We start from the raw sequence: 20,000 nt of genomic DNA, 5'->3' as shown, positions 1-20,000 counted from the left end.
TAGATGGAACATCTCAGGGGCCATCTCATATGTAGATGGAACATCTCGATCGCCAGTAACGCCTCTCTCTCTCTCTCTCTCTCTCTCTCTCTCTCTCTCTCTCTCTCTCTCTCTCTCTCTCTCTCTCTCTCTCTCTCTCTCTCTCTCACCCACCACCACCACCGCCCAAGACCTCTCCGTGGGCGTCGTCTCGGCGTGGGACGCGGACGACGCCTCCGAGGGCACGAACGCCCAGCTGACGTACGCCATCCAGAAGAACGTCGTCCATGACCGGACTGGGGAGGCCATCTTCGCCGTGGACCCGCAGTCCGGACTCATCCGGACGGCGCTCTGCTGCCTCGATCGCGAGACCACGCCCGAGTACCACATCCAGGTGGTGGCCACCGACGGTGGCGGGCTCAAGGGTGAGTACAGGCGCCCTCCTTCGTCGTCTGTGGTCTGGTGTGGACGTACCCCTTTCTCCTTCAGGTGGCGGGCTCAAGGGTGAGTACTGGCGCCCTCCTTCGTCGTCTGTGGTCTGGTGTGGACCTCTCCTTCTTCAGGTGGTGAGCTCAAGGGTGAGTACTGGCGCCCTCCTTCGTCGTCTTTGGTCTGGTGTGGACCCTCCTTCTTCAGGTGGTGAGCTCAAGGGTGAGTACTGGCGCCCTCCTTCGTCGTCTTTGGTCTGGTGTGGACCCTCCTTCTTCAGGTGGTGAGCTCAAGGGTAAGTGCTGTGAGTGGTTGGTCCAGCGCCCTCCGTCGTCTGTGGTCTGGTGGTACCCCTTCTTCAGGTGGTGAGCTCAAGGGTAAGTGCTGTGAGTGGCTGGAGCCAGCGCCCTCCGTCGTCTGTGGTCTGGTGGTACCCCTTCTTCAGGTGGACGTAAAGGTGAGTCATGATGGTCTATATGTCTATATACCCACCGTCATCTATGGTCTGGTGGGCCTCTTCCCCAGGCGGACCCAAGGGGGTGAGAGTAGTGGTCTTATACCCTCCTTCATCTATGGTCTGCTGGGCCTCTTCCCCAGGCGGACCCAAGGGTGTGACAGTCGTGGTCTTATGTCCTCCTTCATCTATGGTCTGTTGGGACCCAAGGGTGAGAGTAGTGGTCTTATGTCCTCCTTCATCTATGGTCTGGTGGGCCTCTTCCCCAGGCGGACCCAAGCGGGTGGGTGTGCTGGTCTTACATCCTCGGTCACCTGTGATGGTGAGACCTCGTCAGACCACCTCACGCCGGTGGAATCCTCGAACTGAGATGGAGGACATTCATATGACCCACTCGACACCGAGCAACCCTTCATTTACTGACGCTACGGCAAAATCATGTCTACTATAGAGTCAATTTGAAACAACAAACTGTTAATTGAGGAAAACTAAGTAAGACGGCAATTAGATCAGTTCTTGTTTGAGCTAAATTGGCTTTGGAATGGGTTTGTCTAACTATCATTAGACGTGCTGAAGTTACACTTGTGTTGGCCGTTAGGTAGGACTAGTTTGGAAGATATGTTCAGTGCGAGAAAAGGTAAGAAGCTACGTTCAGTGCGAGAAAAAGTGAGAGGGTATGTTCAGTGCGAGAAAAGGTAAGAAGCTACGTACAGTGCGAGAAAAAGTGAGAAGATATGTTCAGTGCGAGAAAAGGTAAGAAGCTACGTACAGTGCGAGAAAAAGTGAGAGGATATGTTCAGTGCGAGAAAAGGTAAGAAGCTACATTATTTGCCTTAGCAGTTTAATGTTCCTGTAAGACGTGTCTATGACTCTTGTTCCCTGCTCCTAAACTCAGTTAGCATTCTGTTTATCTCATTATCACTACGTGTGGCTTCATGGCTTAGATATAATCAATAAATTATTAGATAATGAGAATAATGGAAGGACAAATGACAGACTCATAACCGCAATGTATACGAACATGGGCGACATCTCAGTTTCAGGCAAGAGAACTGTGAGAAATGACGTGTGTGCTTCCAACTTCGAAGTCTCGATCATCAGCTGGCGAGTCTGGACGGAAGCTACACACACCCCTTTTTTTTTTTTTTCATAGACCACTCAGTCGTATTAACTCACGTTCATCCTGTAAACTACATGACTATAGACACACACCCTCCTCCTCCCTCGCTGGTGACCGGGGGCAAGGGAACGTCATACACCATAGAGGTGATTCTGTAGGAGGAGATAGTGGGAGTTCCCTCTTTAAAGGAGTGGCATCTTTTCACGTCTTCTTGCTCCATTTAGGGACGGGGACGGTGGTGGTACGGCTCACCGACGTGAACGACAACTCGCCCCGTCTCTCCCGACACCTGTGGGAGCTGGAGGTGGACGAGACGTGGGGCGACGGCCCTCCCGACGGCTCGACCCTGCTGGAGATGTCGGCCGTCGACAGGGACACCTCCAACTACTTCTTCTACAGGGTGAGAGAGAGAGAGAGAGAGAGAGAGAGAGAGAGAGAGAGAGAGAGAGAGAGAGAGAGAGAGAGAGAGAGAGCCTGTGTGTCGTAAACGTGGCGTACGAGAAAGTCAGCCCCCCCCCGAGAACGATCCTGCTCCAAAGGGCTTCTCCCTCCACCGTGAGGGACCTCCTGCAGAAGGAGGACTCCAACTAACTCATCTTCTTTCTCTCTCTCTCTCTCTCTCTCTCTCTCTCTCTCTCTCTCTCTCTCTCTCTCTCTCTCTCTCTCTCTCTCTATATATATATATATATATATATATATATATATATATATATATATATATATATTGGAAAGGATCACAATTTTGCGCGTGATCAAGATATTCCTGATGATGTGATTATTACACGAAAGTGCACTTGGGAACTTTTCGTGTTTCATTTTCCCCGTGGACTCATAGGAGTGCTATGTGGGTAGAATGGTCCTCCATAGACGCTCCGGTAGGAGTGTGAATGACTGTCCACATGGGGAAGGGATCGTGGGGATGATGAGCCCCGGGTGGCGGGGGTGGTGTTCCTGGGTGTGTGTAGGGGGGGCGCCCTGGCCTCTCCAATCTGCCAGCGTCAACAGTGAGGCTGACTGGCAGGGGGGGGCGCACGCTCCCCCCCACACAAAAATTCTCCCTTTGATGCCGAAGTGGAGTAGAGGAGCTGGAGTGGTGGTGGAGCACCACCCCCAGCTGGTCAAATAAAGTGGAGTCAGACATTCTTTTTGGTGGGGCGTGCCTTGCTGAGTGCGGTGATGGGTCTCGATGATGGGTGATGGGTGTCTATGATGGGTGATGGGTGTCGATGATGGGTGATGGGTGTCTATGATGGGTGATGGGTGTCGATGATGGGTGATGGGTGTCTATGATGGGTGATGGGTGTCGATGATGGGTGATGGGTGTCGATGATGGGTGATGGGTGTCGATGATGGGTGATAGGTGTCGATGATGGGTGATGGGTGTCTATGATGCGTGATGGGTGTCGATGATGGGTGATGGGTGTTTATGATGGGGTGATGGATGTCGATGATGGGTGATGGGTGTCCATGATGGGTGATGGGTGTCTATGATCGGGTGATGGGTGTCGATGATGGGTGATGGGTGTCTATGATGGGTGATGGGTGTCGATGATGGGTGATGGGTGTCGATGATGGGTGATGGGTGTCGATGATGGGTGATGGGTCTCGATGATGGGTGATGGGTGTCGATGATGGGTGATGGGTCTCGATGATGGATGATGGGTGTCTATGATGGGTGATGGGTGTCGATGATGGGTGATGGGTGTCGATGATGGGTGATGGGTGTCGATGATGGATGATGGGTGTCTATGACGGGTGATGGGTGTCGATGATGGGTGATGGGTGTCTATGATGGGTGATGGGTGTCGATGATGGGTGATGGTTGTCGATGATAGGTGATGGGTGTCTATGATGGAGATGTGTCTATGATGGTGATGGGTGTCGATGACGGGAGATGTCGATATGGTGAGTTCGATGATGGTTGATGGGTTGTCTATGATGGGTGATGGTGTCGATGATAGGGTGATGGGTGTCGATGATGGGTGATGGGTGTCGATGATGGTGATGGTGTCGATGATGGTGATGGGTGTCGATGATGGTGATGGGTGTCATGATGGTGATGGGTGTCGATGATAGGTGATGGGTGTCGATGATGGGTGATGGGTGTCGATGATGGGTGATGGGTGTCGATGATGGTGATGGGTGTCGATGATAGGTGATGGGTGTCGATGATGGTGATGGGTGTCGATGATGGGTGATGGGTCGATGGGATGGGTGATGGGTGGTTATGATGGGTGATGGGTGTCGATGATGGTGATGGGTTCGATGATGGTGATGGGTGTCTATGATGGTGATGAGGTATGTTCGATGATAGGTGATGGTCTCATGAATGGGTGATGGTGTCGATGAGTGAGGTGCATTGGGATGGGGATGGAATGGGGTGGTCATGATGGGTATGGGTGGCGATATGGCTGGATGGTGTCTATGATGGGTGATGGTGTCGATGAGGTGTGATGGGTGGGAAAGGGTGAAGGGGGGGGAAATGATGGGGTTATTGGCCATGGGCGAGGTAATTGGCCTGTGATGGGTGAAGGGCTTAGGGAATGGGTCAGAGGGTGAGAGGGTAGATGGCTAGGTGTAGGAAATGGGTGAGTGGAGTGGGTAATGGGGGGGTCATGGATGGCGAGCTGGCCCAAGGATAGATGTCTGGTGATGGGTGGATGACGACCCTACCCCTTTCCCCTCTCCCACGACCCACTGGTAGAGAGAGAGAGAGAGAGAGAGAGAGAGAGAGAGAGAGAGAGAGAGAGAGAGAGAGAGAGAGAGAGACCCTCCTACTGTACAGCAGTCGGATCCTGGGCTGCCGTCGGTTCGCTCGCTCGCTCCTGTAGAAGCTCCACGAGACCAGTTCCACCACGCACCATTCCCATGGGACCTTCTGCTCTTGCCCCTGCAACCAGTTGAGGAGGACTCACCACCTGGCTTCCTCACCACCTGCGCCGGGGGCACCCGTCTCCCGCCTCGCCTCCTTCCCTAGTCCCTAGCCTCCTGCAGAAGTTCACGCTGGGGGTGTGGGATGTGTACGACCTCCGTACTCGACCTGGTGGTGCGTGATGTATTGCCAGGGGTGGGTTAGTGGGCCAGGTGTGGGCTGCGGGCCAGGTGTATGCTGTGGGTCAGGTGTGGGCTGTGGTCCAGGTGTGGGCTGTGGGTCAGGTGTGGGCTATGGGCCAGGTGGGTTGTGGGTCAGGTGTGGGCTGTGGGTCAGGTGTGGGATGTATGCTAGGTGTGGGCTGTGGGCCAGGTGTGGGCTGTGGGTCAGGTGTGGGATGTAGGGCAGGTGTGGGCTGTGGGCCAGGTGTGGGCTGTGGGCCAGGTGTGGGATGTATGCTAGGTGTGGGCTGTGAGCCAGGTGTGGGCTGTGGGTCAGGTGTGGGATGTAGGGCAGGTGTGGGCTGTGGGTCAGGTGTGGGCTGTGGGCCAGGTGTGGGCTGTGGGTCAGGTGTGGGATGTATGCTAGGTGTGGGCTGTGGGCCAGGTGTGGGCTGTGGGTCAGGTGTGGGATGTAGGCCAGGTGTGGGCTGTGGGTCAGGAGTGGGATGTAGGCCAGGTGTGGGCTGTGAGCCAGGTGTGGGCTGTGGGCCAGGTGTGGAATGTATGCTAGGTGTGGGCTGTGAGCCAGGTGTGGGCTATGGGTCAGGTGTGGGCTGTATGCTAGGTGTGGGTTGTGGGCCAGGTGTGGGCTGTGAGTCAGGTGTGGGATATATGCTAGGTGTGGGCTGTGGGCCAGCTGTGGGCTGTGGGCAGGTGGGTTGTGGGTCAGGTGTGGGCTGTGGGCCAGGTGTGGGATGTATGCTAGGTGTGGGCTGTGAGCCAGGTGCGGGTTGTGGGTCAGGTGTGGGCTGTGGGCCAGGTGTGGGCTGTGGGTCAGGTGTGGGCTGTGAGTCAGGTGTGGGCTGTGAGTCAGGTGTGGGATATATGCTAGGTGTGGGCTGTGGGGCAGCTGTGGGCTGTGGGCAGGTGGGTTGTGGGTCAGGTGTGGGCTGTGGGTCAGGTGTGGGATGTATGTTAGGTGTGGGCTGTGAGCCAGGTGCGGGTTGTGGGTCAGGTGTGGGCTGTGGGCCAGGTGTGGGCTGTGGGCCAGGTGTGGGCTGTAGGCCAGGGGTGAGCTGTAGGCCAGGTGTGGGCTGTGGGCCAGGTGTGGGCTGTGGGTCAGGTGTGGGCTATGGGCCAGGTGGGTTGTGGGTCAGGTGTGGGCTGTGGTCCAGGGGTGAGCTGTGGGTCAGGTGTGGGCTGTAGGCCAGGTGGGTTGTGGGTCAGGTGTGGGCTGTGGGCCAGGTGTGGGCTGTGGGTCAGGTGTGGGCTGTGGGTCAGGTGTGGGCTGTGGGCCAGGTGGGTTGTGGGTCAGGCGTGGGCTGTGGTCCAGGGGTGAGCTGTGGGCCAGGTGTGGGCTGTGGGCCAGGTGTGGGCTGTGGGCTAGTGAGTAGTTTGGGGAGGTGACAGGTGGCTAAACCTCTACCACAGGTGGTGACACAACCCCTCTACCACAGGTGGTGACATAACCCCTCTCCCACAGCTGGTGCCAGAAGGCAGTCTCACCTTGACCAGCTGGTGGGACTGCGCATCTCACCTCGTGACCCATCTGCAGCTGGTGATGTTGTTGTCTCGTCCGCAGGTGGTGGAGGCCAGCGGGTGGGGCTGGCAACACTTCAACATGCGGTCGGTGGGCGCGACGGGCCAGCTGTACGCCACGAGGACACTCGACTTCGAGAACGAGACGCATCGCCGAGGCTTCAAGTTCATGGTGCAAGTGACGGACCGGGTGAGTGGCGAGACCTCCTCTCCCTCTGGGTGAGTGGCGAGACCTCCTCTCCCTCTGGGTGAATGGCGAGACCTCCTCTCCCTCTGGGTGAGTGGCGAGACCTCCTCTCCCTCTGGGTGAGTGGCGAGACCTCCTCTCCCTCTGGGTGAGTGGCGAGACCTCCTCTCCCTCTGGGTGAGTAGCGAGACCTCCTCTCCCTCTGGGTGAGTGGCGAGACCTCCTCTCCCTCTGGGTGAGTGGCGAGACCTCCTCTCCCTCTGGGTGAATGGCGAGACCTCCTCTCCCTCTGGGTGAGTGGCGAGACCTTCTCTCCCTCTGGGTGAGTGGCGAGACCTCCTCTCCTTCTGGGTGAGTGCGAGACCTCCTCTCCCTCTGGGTGAGTGGCGAGACCTCCTCTCCCTCTGGGTGAGTGGCGAGACCTCCTCTCCCTCTGGGTGAGTGGCGAGACCTCCTCTCCCTCTGGGTGAGTGGCGAGACCTCCTCTCCCTCTGGGTGAGTGGCGAGACCTCCTCTCCCTCTGGGTGAGTGGCGAGACCTCCTCTCCCTCTGGGTGAGTGGCGAGACCTCCTCTCCCTCTGGGTGAGTGGCGAGACCTCCTCTCCCTCTGGGTGAGTGGCGAGACCTCCTCTCCTCTGGGTGAGTGGCGAGACCTCCTCTCCCTCTGGGTGAGTGGCGAGACCTCCTCTCCCTCTGGGTGAGTGGCGAGACTCTTCTCCCTCTGGGTGAGTGGCGAGACCTCCTCTCCCTCTGGGTGAGTGGCGAGACCTCCTCTCCTCTGGGTGAGTGCGAGACCTCTTCTCCCTCTGGGTGAGTGGCGAGACCTCCTCTCCTTCTGGGTGAGTGGCGAGACCTCTTCTCCCTCTGGGTGAGTGGCGAGACCTCCTCTCTCCTGGGTGAGTGGCGAGACCTCCTCTCCTTCTGGGTGAGTGGCGAGACCTCCTCTCCTGGGTGAGTGGCGAGACCTCCTCTCCCTCTGGGTGAGTGGCGAGACCTCCCTCTCCTCCTGGGTGAGTGGCGAGACCTCCTCTCCCTCTGGGTGAGTGGCGAGACCTCCTCTCCCTCTGGGTGAGTGGCGAGACCTCCTCTCCGTCTGGGTGAGTGGCGAGACCTCCTCTCCTCCTTGGATGAGTGGCGAGACCTCCTCTCCCTCTGGGTGAGTGGCGAGACCTCCTCTCCCTCTGGGTGAGTAGCGAGACCTCCTCTCCCTCTGGATGAGTGGCGAGACCTCCTCTCCCTCTGGGTGAGTGGCGAGACCTCCTCTCCCTCTGGGTGAGTGGCGAGACCTCCTCTTCCTCTGGGTGAGTGGCGAGACCTCCTCTCCCTCTGAGTGAGTGGCGAGACCTCCTCTCCCTCTGGGTGAGTGGCGAGACCTCCTCTCCCTCTGGGTGAGTGGCGAGACCTCCTCTCCTTTGGGTGAGTGGCGAGACCTCCTCTCCCTCTGGGTGAGTGGCGAGACCTCCTCTCCCTCTGGGTGAGTGGCGAGACCTCCTCTCCTTCTGGGTGAGTGGCGAGACCTCCCTCTCCTTTTGGGAGAGTGGCGAGACCTCCCTTCCTTGCGACTTTGACCTCCGCTCTCCTTCCCCTCTCTCACTGGTTTACTCTCACTCATCTTCACGTTCCTTTACATCACTCTCACTTCCTCACTCTGGCCCTCACTGACGCTCTCTCCCTCCCTCCCTTCCTCACTCACACCCTCCTCTTCCCCCTCTTCCTCTCACTCCTCTTTCTGAAGCTCTCTCCTCCTCCTCCTCCTCCTCCTCCTCCTCTCCCTTCTCTTACTGACGCTCCTTCTCTCCCTTCCCCTCTCACTCACACCCTCCTCTTCCCCCTCCTCCTCCTCCTCTCCCTTCTCTTACTGACGCTCCCTCTCTCCCTTCCCCTCTCACTCACACTCTCCTCTTCCCCCTCCTTCTCCTCCTCCTCCTCCTCCTCCTCCTCCTCCTCCTCCTCCTCCTCTCCCTTCTCTTACTGACAGTCCTTCTCTCCCTTCCCCTCTCACTCACACTCTCCTCTTCCCCCTCCCACCTCCTCTTCCTGTCACTCCTATTTCTGAAGCTCTCTCTCACTCTCTCCCTACCGCTCTCACTCACACCCTCCTATCCCTCCCTCCTCCTCCTCCTCTCACTCCTCTTTCTGAAGCTCTCTCCCACTCTCTCCCTCCCCCTCTCACTCACACCCCCCTCTTCCCTCCCTCCTCCTCTTCCTCCTCTCACTCCTATTTCTGAAGCTCTCTCTCACTCTCCCTCTCCCCCACTCACTCACACCCCCCTCTTCCCTCCCTCCTCCTCTTCCTCCTCTCACTCCTATTTCTGAAGCTCTCTCTCACTCTCCCTCTCCCCCACTCACTCACACCCTCCTCTCCCTCCTCCTCCTCTCACTCGTCTTTCTGAAGCTCTCTCTCTCACTCTATCCCTCCCGCACTCACTCACACCCTCCTATCCCTCCCTCCCTCCTCCTCCTCCTCTCACTCCTATTTCTGAAGCTCTCTCCCACTCTCTCCCTCCCCCTCTCACTCTCCTCTCCCTCCTCCTCCTCTTCCTCCTCCTCCTCCTCCTCTCCCTTGTTAACGCCCATCTGTTCCTCTCTCCCTCCCACACTCACTCTCTCTCACACTGCCCCTCACTCTCTCTCTCTCTCTCTCTCTTTCCCTCCCTCCTGCAGGGGCGCGGTGGGTGGACGGACCCGCGCCACCTGGCGAGCGCGTGGGTGTCCGTCCGTCTGAGGGACGTGAACGACAACCCACCACAGTTCCGCCGCCCGCACGCCCACGTCACCATCAGGGAGGACGCCGCCCCCGGCACCCTCCTGGCCGCCCTTCCAGCCCACGACCCCGACAGGGTGAGTACGACCACCACGCCCTCCCACGACTGACCTACCCCTGGGCGCAACCACCACGCCTCCCACGACAACCCCCCTGGGCGCGACCACCACGCCCTCCCACGACCCACCCCTGGGCGCGACCGCCACGCCCTCCCACGACCCCGTGGTGAGTTCGACCGCCACGCCTTCCATGACCCTGACAGGGTGAGTACGACCACCACGCCCTCCCATGACCCCGACAGGGTGAGTACGACCACCACGCCCTCCCATGACCCCGACAGGGTGAGTACGACCACCACGCCTCCCACGACCACCACTTCTCCAACGACCCCCCTGGGCGCGACCACCACGCCTCCTACAACCTCGACATGGTGAGTACGACCACCACGCCCTCCCACGACTGACCTACCCCTGGGCGCAACCACCACGCCTCCCACGACTGACCGACCCCCCCCCCCCACCCCTCACACACGCCCCTAGTCCCACAAACCCCCACTAACCCCCCCCCCCCCCCACTCACGCGGCGTACCTGCGAACGGCGTAAAGTCTCGTGTCCTTCTTGGATGCGTCAAATTGCGTATCTCGAGCGACCACGGGGGGGGGGGGGGGTGTTAAGCAGCGCCGGGTCTGGCCAGGGCGTGGACGGGTGACCCGCCCCGGTACGCCAGATGCTGCTGGCGTATGTGGGGCGCGCTACGCTGATGACTGTGACTGTGGGTTGTAGCAGCAGTGTGGGTGACTGTGGGTTGTAGCAGCAGTGTGGGTGACTGTGGGTTGTAGCAGCAGTGTGGGTGACTGTGGGTTGTAGGAGCAGTGTGGGTGACTGTGGGTTGTAGCAGCAGTGTGGGTGACTGAGGGTTGTAGCAGCAGTGTGGGTGACTGTGGGTTGTAGGAGCAGTGTGGGTGACTGTGGGTTGTAGCAGCAGTGTGGGTGACTGAGGGTTGTAGCAGCAGTGTGGGTGACTGTGGGTTGTAGCAGCAGTGTGGGTGACTGTGGGTTGTAGCAGCAGTGTGGGTGACTGTGGGTTGTAGCAGCAGTGTGGGTGACTGTGGGTTGTAGCAGCAGTGTGGGTGACTGTGGGTTGTAGCAGCAGTGTGGGTGACTGAGGGTTGTAGCGGCAGTGTGGGTGACTGTGGGTTGTAGCAGCAGTGTGGGTGACTGAGGGTTGTAGCAGCAGTGTGGGTGACTGTGGGTTGTAGCAGCAGTGTGGGTGACTGTGGGTTGTAGCAGCAGTGTGGGTGACTGTGGGTTGTAGCAGCAGTGTGGGTGACTGTGGGTTGTAGCAGCAGTGTGGGTGACTGTGGGTTGTAGCAGCAGTGTGGGTGACTGTGGGTTGTAGCAGCAGTGTGGGTGACTGTGGGTTGTAGCAGCAGTGTGGGTGACTTAGGGTTGTAGCAGCAGTGTGGGTGACTGTGGGTTGTAGGAGCAGTGTGGGTGACTGTGGGTTGTAGCAGCAGTGTGGGTGACTGTGGGTTGTAGCAGCAGTGTGGGTGACTGTGGGTTGTAGCAGCAGTATGGGTGACTGAGGGTTGTAGCAGCAGTGTGGGAGACTGTGGGTTGTAGCAGCAGTGTGGGTGACTGTGGGTTGTAGCAGCAGTGTGGGTGACTGTGGGTTGTAGCAGCAGTGTGGGTGACTGTGGGTTGTAGCAGCAGTGTGGGTGACTGTGGGTTGTAGCAGCAGTGTGGGTGACTGTAGGTTGTAGCAGCAGTGTGGGTGACTGAGGTTTGTAGCAGCAGTGTGGGTGACTGTAGGTTGTAGCGGCAGTGTGGGTGACTGTGGGTTGTAGCAGCAGTATGGGTGACTGTGGGTTGTAGCAGCAGTGTGGGTGACTGAGGTTGTAGCAGCAGTGTGGGAGACTGTGGGTTGTAGCAGCAGTGTGGGTGACTGTGGGTTGTAGCAGCAGTGTGGGTGACTGTGGGTTGTAGCAGCAGTGTGGGTGACTGAGGTTTGTAGCAGCAGTATGGGTGACTGTGGGTTGTAGGAGCAGTGTGGGTGACTGAGGTTTGTAGCAGCAGTGTGGGTGACTGTGGGTTGTAGCAGCAGTGTGGGTGACTGTGGTTGTAGCAGCAGGGTGGGTGACTGTAGGTTGTAGCAGCAGTGTGGGTGACTGAGGGTTGTAGAGCAGTGTGGGTGACTGTGGGTTGTAGCGGGAGTATGGGTGACTGTGGGGTGTAGCAGCAGTGTGGGTGACTGAGGGTTGTAGCAGCAGTGTGGGTGACGGTGGGTTGTAGACAGTGTGGGTGACTGTGGTTGTAGCAGCAGTGTGGTGACTGTGGGTTGTAGCAGCAGTGTGGGTGACTGTGGTTTGTAGCAGCAGTGTGGGTGACTGTGGGTTTGTAGAGCAGTGTGGGTGACTGAGGTGTTTAGCAGCAGTGTGGGTACTGTGGTTGTAGCAGCAGTGTGGGTGACTGAGGTTTGTAGCAGCTGTGGGTGACTGTAGGTTGTAGCACAGTGTGGGTGACTGAGGTTTGTAGCACGTGTGGGTGACTGGTAGGGTTGTAGCGAGCAGTGTGGGTGACTGTGGGTTGGGTAGCAGCAGTGTGGGTGACTGTGGGTTGTAGCAGCAGTGTGGGTGACTGTGGGTTGTAGCAGCATGTGGGTGACTGAGGGTGTAGCTGCAGTGTGGGTGACTTTTGGGTTGTAGCAGCAGTGTGGTGACTGAGGTTGTAGCAGAAAGTGTGGGTGACTGTGGGTTGTAGCAGCAGTGTGGGTGACTGTGGGTTGTAGCAGCAGTGTGGGTGACTGGGTTTAGCAGCATGTGGGTGACTGTGGTTGTAGCAGCAGTGTGGGTGACTGAGTGTAGAAAGCAGATGGGACTGTGGGATTGACGCATGGGTTGACTGAGGTGTCGCAGTGTGGGGACTGTGGGTTGTAGCAGCAGTGTGGGTGACTGGGGTTGTAGCGCAGTGTGGTGACTGAGGGTTGTACCCAGCATGGGGGTGACTGGGGTTGTAGCAGCAGTGTGGGTGACTGGGGGTTGTACAGCAGATGGGTGACTGTGGTTGTAGCAGCAGTGTGGGTGACTGTGGGTTGTAGCGGCAGTGTGGGTGACTGAGGGTTGTAGCAGTGTGGGTGACTGTGGGTTGTAGCAGCAGTGGGAGACTGAGGGAGTAGCAGTGTGGGTGACTGGTGGGTTGTAGCAGCAGTGTGGTGACTGAGGGTGTAGCAGTGTGGGTGACTGAGGGTTGTAGCAGCAGTGTGGGTGACTGGGTTGTAGCAGCAGTGTGGGTGACTGTGGTGTAGCAGCAGTGTGGGTGACTTAGGTTTTAGCAGCAGTGTTGGTGACTGAGGTGTAGCAGTGTGGGTGACTTTTGGGTTGTAGCAGCAGTGTAGTGACTGAGGGTTGTAGCAGTGTGGGTGACTGTGGGTTTGAGCACAGTGTGGGTGCTGGGGTTGTAGCACTGTGTGGGTGACTGTAGTTGTAGCAGCATGTGGGTGACTGAGGGTTGTAACAGCAGTGTGGGTGACTGTGGTTGTAGCAGCAGTGTGGGTGACTGTGGGTTGTAGCACCCTTTGGGGTGACTGGGGGCTGTAGCAGCATGTGGGGACTGGGGGAGGGCAAGGCACGTCACCCAAGCGTACGGGTGCCTGTCTCCACCGTGTACGTACACCGTCCTACCGTCCAAATTAATCGCATCCATCTGTGTAAAATACCGTAAAACCAATCTAAAAAAAAAAAAATTTACTCCCAAAAAAACAAAACCCCCAAAAAAACCCCAAAAGGAACTGCCCACACCCCCCACACACCCCCACTCCCCCCCACCCTCCCCGCCCCCGGACACTAAACACCCACCACACTAGCTAGGTCTTGCCCCCCCCTTTGGCCCACCCCCCCAGCTTCTTTTAAACGCCAGCGTCAACAAAACCCACTCTTCCTCCCCCACTCACTCCCCCCTTTCTTTTTCCCCTTTCCCCCCAATCCCCCTCTCTCTCACTCCTCTTTTGAAGCTCTCTCTCACTCTCCCCTCTCCACCTCTCATCACAACCCCCCGTCTTCCCCCCTCCTCTCTTCCTCCTTAACGTTCCTATTTCTGAAGCTCCTCTCTCACTCTCCCTCCTCCCCCACTCACTCAACCATACTCTCCACATCCTCCTCCACTCCTCTCCTCCTCTCCCTCCTCGTCCTCTCTTACGCCCTTGTTAACGCCCGTCTGTTCCTCTCTCTCCCTCCCACTCTCCACTCTCTCTACACTGCCCCTCACTCTCTCTCTATCTCTCTCTCTCTTTACTCCCTCCTGCAGGGGGCGCTGGTGGCGTGGACGGACCCGCCCCCACCTAGCGATAGGCGCGTGGGTGTCCGTCAGTGTGAGGGACGTGACGAAACCCACCACGTTCCGCGCCCGCACGCCCAGTCAATCAGGGTGGACGCCGCCCCCGGCACCCTTCCGGGCCGCCCTTCACAGCCCACGAACCCCGACCCGGGTGTGGTGAGTACCGACCCACCACGCCCTCCCACGACAAAACCCCCGGGGGCGCGACCCCCACGCCCCCCCCCCACGACAACCCCCGGGCGGGGACCCCCACGGGCCCTCCCCGAATGACCCCCCCCCCGGGGCGCCCCACCACCACGCCCTCCCCCGACCCCCCCCTGGGCGCGACCGGGCCCCGGGCCCCCCCACGACCCCGTGGTGAGTTTTGAAACCCCCACGCCTTCCCTTACCCCCGACAGGGTGGGGTACGACCAACCCCGCCCCCCATACCCCGGGCGGGTGGTAAACCACCACGCCCTCCCATGACCCCCACGGGTTTAGTACGACCACCAAAGCCCCCAGACCCCCACTTTTCCCAAAGACCCCCCCCGGGCGCGACCACCACGCCTCCTACCAAAAAACCCACAAAGGTGATCGACCACCCCGCCCCCCCACGACTGACCCCCCCCTGGGGGTAACCAAAAAAGCCCCCACGGGCTTTACCGACCCCCCCCCCCCACCCCCCACAAAAAAAACCCCCTGGTCCACAAACCCCCCCAAACCCCCCCCCCCCCCCTCACGGGGGCGTAACCCGCAACGGCCCTAAAGTCCGTGACCCTTTTTGGATGGGTCCAAAATTTCGTTTTCTCGAGTGACCAGGGGGGGGGGGGGGGGGGGGGGTTAAGCAGCCCCGGGGCCTTTGGGCCCGGGGGGTGGAAGGGGTTTACCCGCCCCCCGGGCCCCCAGATGCCCCTGGCGTATGTGGGGCCCCGCTACGCTTTAATTTACTGTGGGGGACTGTGGGGTATTTTTAGCACAGTGTGGATTTACTTGGGTTTAAACAGGGGGGAGGTTTTGGGGGTGGGGGAAATGTGGGGTTTTTAGCGGGAGTTGTGGGGGGACGTGGGTTTGTGGGTAAAGGGAGTGTGGGTGCTGTGGGTTGGAGCTTTGCAGGGGTTTTCCCCGCAGTGTGGGGGGGAGGGGTTGTTTTGCGGGAGTGGGGTGACGGGGGGTTTGGAGCAGGTTGGGGGCTGTGGGTTTTTGGGGTTTGGGGGGTTGGGGGTAGCAAGGGGGGGCTTTTTGTAGCAGCAGTGTTTGGGTTTACTGAGGGTTGTAGCGGGAGTGTGGGGACTGTGGGTTTTTTAGCAGGCAGTGTGGGTGGGCTGGGGTTGTAGCGCAGTTTGTGGAGGTTTTAAAAATTTTTGGGGGTTTTTGTAGCCCGCAGGGGGGGCGTGGGTGAATTTTGGGTTGGGGGTTGCAGCAGTGTGGGGGGACTGTGGGTTGTAGCAGCCCGTGTGGGTGGTGGGGTTGTTTTTTCTTGGGGGAGCGGGAGTGTGGGTGACTTGGGTTGTAGCCCGCAGTGTGGGTTGACTGGGGTTTTAGGGGCAGTGTGGGTGACTGTGGGGGTTTTTTAGCAGCATTGGGGGGTGACGTGGGTTGTAAAAGCAGTGTGGGTTTACCCGTTGGGGTTTTTAGCAGCAGTTGGGGAATGGGGTTTGTAGCAGCAGTGTGGGGGACTTGGGGGGTTGTAAGCAGGGTGGGGTGACTGTGGGTTTTTTACAGCGTGTGGGGGGGCTGTGGGTTGTAGCAGCAGTGTGGGTGACCCTTGGGTTTTTGACTTGGGTTTTGGGAGCAGCAGTGTGGGTGACTTTTTTGGGGGTTGGGGTTGGTTTTTAGGGGGGGAGTGTGGGGGAAAAATGGGGTTTTAGCGCAGTGTGGGGGAAGTGGGTTGTAGGAGCGTAATGGGGTTTTACGTGGGTTTTTAGCAGCAGTTGTTGGGGTGACTGGGGGGTTTGTAGCAGTATGTGGGGAGACTGGGGGTTTTTTGCCCGCAGTGTGGGTGACTGTGGGTTTTTAAACAGCGGGTGGGTGACTGTGGGTTGTAAGCAGCAGTGTGGGTGGCTGGGTTTTTTAGCAGCAAAAAGGGGTTTTGGGGATGTGGGTATGGGTTTTTTTAGCAGCAGTGTGGGTGACTGTGGGTTTGTAGCAGAGTGTGGGTGACTGTGGGTTTTTAGCAGGGAGGGGTTATTTTGAAGGTTTGGGGGACGAGGTTGTAGGGCAGTGTGGGTGACCCCGTGGGGGGGTTTTGCGGAGTATGGGTGACTTTTTGGGGGTTTTTTGTAGCAGCTGGGTGTATGGGTTAAGGGAATGGGGTTCTTTTTTGTTTGCAAACAGTGTGGGGACGTGGGTTTTTTAGGAGCATGTGGGGGACTGTGGGTTGTAGCAGCATTGGGGGGACTGAGGGGGTTTTAAACAGCAGTGTGGGGACCCGGGGTTTTTAGCAGCCCGTTGGGGGACTGTGGGTTTGTAAGAGTGGGGTGGGGTGGGGAGCAGCAGTGTGGGTGACTGTGGGTTGTAGCAGCAGTGTGGGTGACTGAGGGTTGTAGCAGCAGTGTGGGTGACTGTGGGTTGTAGCGCAGTGTGGGTGACTGAGGGTTGTAGCAGCAGTGTGGGTGACTGAGGGTTGTAGCAGCAGTGTGGGTGACTGTGGGTTGTAGCGGCAGTGTGGGTGACTGAGGGTTGTAGCAGCAGTGTGGGTGACTGTAGGTTGTAGCAGCAGTGTGGGTGACTGTGGGTTGTAGCAGCAGTGTGGGTGACTGTGGGTTGTAGCAGCAGTGTGGGTGACTGAGGGTTGTAGCAGCAGTGTGGGTGACTGTGGGTTGTAGCGGCAGTGTGGGTGACTGAGGGTTGTAGCAGGCAGTGTGGGTGACTGTGGTTGTAGCAGCAGTGTGGGTGACTGTGGGTTGTAGCGGCAGTGTGGGTGACTGTGGGTTGTAGCAGCAGTGTGGGTGACTGAGGTTGTAGCAGCAGTGTGGGTGACTGAGGGTTGTAGCAGCAGTGTGGGTGACTGTGGGTTGTAGGAGCAGTGTGGGTGACTGTGGTTGTAGCAGCAGTGTGGTGACTGTGGGTTGTAGCAGCAGTGTGGGTGACTGTGGGTTGTAGCAGCAGTGTGGGTGACTGAGGGTTGTAGCAGCAGTGTGGGTGACTGTAGGTTGTAGCAGCAGTGTGGGTGACTGTGGGTTGTAGCAGCAGTGTGGGTGACTGTGGGTTGTAGCAGCAGTGTGGGTGACTGTGGGTTGTAGCAGCAGTGTGGGTGACTGAGGGTTGTAGCAGCAGTGTGGGTGACTGTGGGTTGTAGCGGCAGTGTGGGTGACTGAGGGTGTAGCAGTGTGGGTGACTGTGGGTTGTAGCAGCAGTGTGGGTGACTGTGGGTTGTAGCAGCAGTGTGGGTGACTGAGGGTTGTAGCAGCAGTGTGGGTGACTGAGGGTTGTAGCAGCAGTGTGGGTGACTGTGGGTTGTAGCAGCAGTGTGGGTGACTGTGGGTTGTAGCAGCAGTGTGGGTGACTGTGGGTTGTAGCGGCAGTGTGGGTGACTGAGGGTTGTAGCAGTGTGGGTGACTGTGGGTTGTAGCAGCAGTGTGGGTGACTGAGGGTGTAGCAGTGTGGGTGACTGTGGGTTGTAGCAGCAGTGTGGGTGACTGAGGGTGTAGCAGTGTGGGTGACTGAGGGTTGTAGCAGCAGTGTGGGTGACTGTGGGTTGTAGCAGCAGTGTGGGTGACTGTGGGTTGTAGCAGCAGTGTGGGTGACTTAGGGTTTTAGCAGCAGTGTGGGTGACTGAGGGTGTAGCAGTGTGGGTGACTGTGGGTTGTAGCAGCAGTGTAGGTGACTGAGGGTTGTAGCAGTGTGGGTGACTGTGGGTTGTAGCAGCAGTGTGGGTGACTGTGGGTTGTAGCAGCTGTGTGGGTGACTGTAGGTTGTAGCAGCAGTGTGGGTGACTGAGGGTTGTAACAGCAGTGTGGGTGACTGTGGGTTGTAGCAGCAGTGTGGGTGACTGTAGGTTGTAGCAGCAGTGTGGGTGACTGTGGGCTGTAGCAGCAGTGTGGGTGACTGTGGGAGGCAGGCATCGTCACCCAAGCGTACTGTGCCTGTCTCCACCGTGTACGTACACCCGTCCATACCGTCCATATTAATCGTCATCCATCGTGTGTATATTACCGTCACCCGTCAGATCTTCATTTGTGTACTGTCCCACACACCCCCACACACCCCACACACACCCCCCACGTCATCACCCGTCCCGGCCCCGGACACTCACACCCACCACACTAGCTAGGGTCTGCCCCGCCCCGTGGGTCACTCCCCCAGCTCTCTGTGTAACGCCAGCGTCAACATAACACTCTCTCTCTCTCTCTCTCTCTCTCTCTCTCTCTCTCTCTCTCTCTCTCTCTCTCTCTCTCTCTCTCTCTCTCTCTCTCCTGCTGGCGCGTCCGTGGGGGGTGGTCTTCTGTCTCCTGTGTTTTCTGATGGTGTATTCATGAGGGCCCCCTCCCTCCTGTGTTCTCTCCCTACACATCCATGAGGGCCCCCTCCCTCCTGTGTTCTCTACCTACGCATTCATGAGGCCCTCCTTTGTTCTCTACCTACGCATTCATGAGGCCCTCCCTCCTGTGTTCTCTACCTACGCATTCATGAGGCCCTCCCTCCTGTGTTCTCTCCCTACACATCCATGAGGGCCCCCTCCCTCCTGTGTTCTCTACCTACGCATTCATGAGGCCCTCCCTCCTGTGTTCTCTACCTACGCATTCATGAGGCCCTCCCTCCTGTGTTCTCTACCTACGCATTCATGAGGCCCTCCCTCCTGTGTTCTCTCCCTACGCGTCCATGAGGGCCCCCTCCCTCCTGTGTTCTCTACCTACCCATTCATGAGGCCCTCCCTCCTGTGTTCTCTACCTACGCATTCATGAGGCCCTCCCTCCTGTGTTCTCTCCCTACGCATTCATGAGGCCCTCCCTCCTGTGTTCTCTCCCTACACATCCATGAGGGCCCCCTCCCTCCTGTGTTCTCTACCTACGCATTCATGAGGCCCTCCCTCCTGTGTTCTCTACCTACGCATTCATGAGGCCCTCCCTCCTGTGTTCTCTACCTACGCATTCATGAGGCCCTCCCTCCTGTGTTCTCTCCCTACGCATCCATGAGGGCCCCCTCCCTCCTGTGTTCTCTACCTACGCATTCATGAGGCCCTCCCTCCTGTGTTCTCTATCTACGCATTCATGAGGCCCTCCCTCCTGTGTTCTCTCCCTACGCATTCATGAGGCCCTCCCTCCTGTGTTCTCTACCTACGCATTCATGAGGCCCTCCCTCCTGTGTTCTCTCCCTACGCATCCATGAGGGTCCCCTCCCTCCTGTGTTCTCTACCTACGCATTCATGAGGCCCTCCCTCCTGTGTTCTCTACCTACACATTCATGAGGCCCTCCCTCCTGTGTTCTCTACCTACGCATTCATGAGGCCCTGCCTCCTGTGTTATCTACCTACGCATTCATGAGGCCCTCCCTCCTGTGTTCTCTACCTACGCATCCATGAGGGCCCCCTCCCTCCTGTGTTCTCTACCTACACATTCATGAGGCCCTCCCTCCTGTGTTCTCTACCTACGCATTCATGAGGGCCCCCTCCCTCCTGTGTTATCTACCTACGCATTCATGAGGCCCTCCCTCTTGTGTTCTCTCCCTACGCATTCATGAGGCCCTCCCTCCTGTGTTCTCTACCTACGCATTCATGAGGCCCTCCCTCTTGTGTTCTCTCCCTACGCATTCATGAGGCCCTCCCTCCTGTGTTCTCTCCCTACACATCCATGAGGGCCCCCTCCCTCCTGTGTTCTCTACCTACGCATTCATGAGGCCCTCCCTCTTGTGTTCTCTACCTACACATTCATGAGGCCCTCCTGTGTTCTCTACCTACGCATTCATGAGGCCCTCCCTCCTGTGTTCTCTACCTACGCATTCATGAGGCCCTCCCTCTTGTGTTCTCTCCCTACACATTCATGAGGCCCTCCCTCCTGTGTTATCTACCTACGCATTCATGAGGCCCTCCCTCTTGTGTTCTCTCCCTACACATTCATGAGGCCCTCCCTCCTGTGTTATCTACCTACGCATTCATGAGGCCCTCCCTCTTGTGTTCTCTCCCTACACATTCATGAGGCCCTCCCTCCTGTGTTATCTACCTACGCATTCATGAGGCCCTCCCTCT

General features: G+C 58.1%; 1 protein-coding gene across 1 annotated transcript in view; it reads left to right on the top strand.

Moving 5' to 3' along the window:
* LOC139757560 (neural-cadherin-like) overlaps positions 1-20,000 on the top strand; it is a 90,798-nt gene that overhangs the window by 10,192 nt on the left and 60,606 nt on the right. Inside the window, exons 2-5 of the mRNA XM_071678151.1 lie at positions 171-404; positions 2,207-2,382; positions 6,598-6,744; positions 9,406-9,582. Coding sequence (XP_071534252.1) covers positions 171-404; positions 2,207-2,382; positions 6,598-6,744; positions 9,406-9,582 — 734 coding nt within the window. The remainder of the gene's footprint in view (positions 1-170; positions 405-2,206; positions 2,383-6,597; positions 6,745-9,405; positions 9,583-20,000) is intronic.

The sequence above is a fragment of the Panulirus ornatus genome, chromosome 27, assembly GCF_036320965.1.
Source record: "Panulirus ornatus isolate Po-2019 chromosome 27, ASM3632096v1, whole genome shotgun sequence".
Lineage (NCBI taxonomy): Eukaryota > Metazoa > Arthropoda > Malacostraca > Decapoda > Palinuridae > Panulirus > Panulirus ornatus.
The sequence above is the reverse complement of the archived record's forward strand: the minus strand, read 5'-3'. Positions and strand labels throughout refer to the sequence as shown.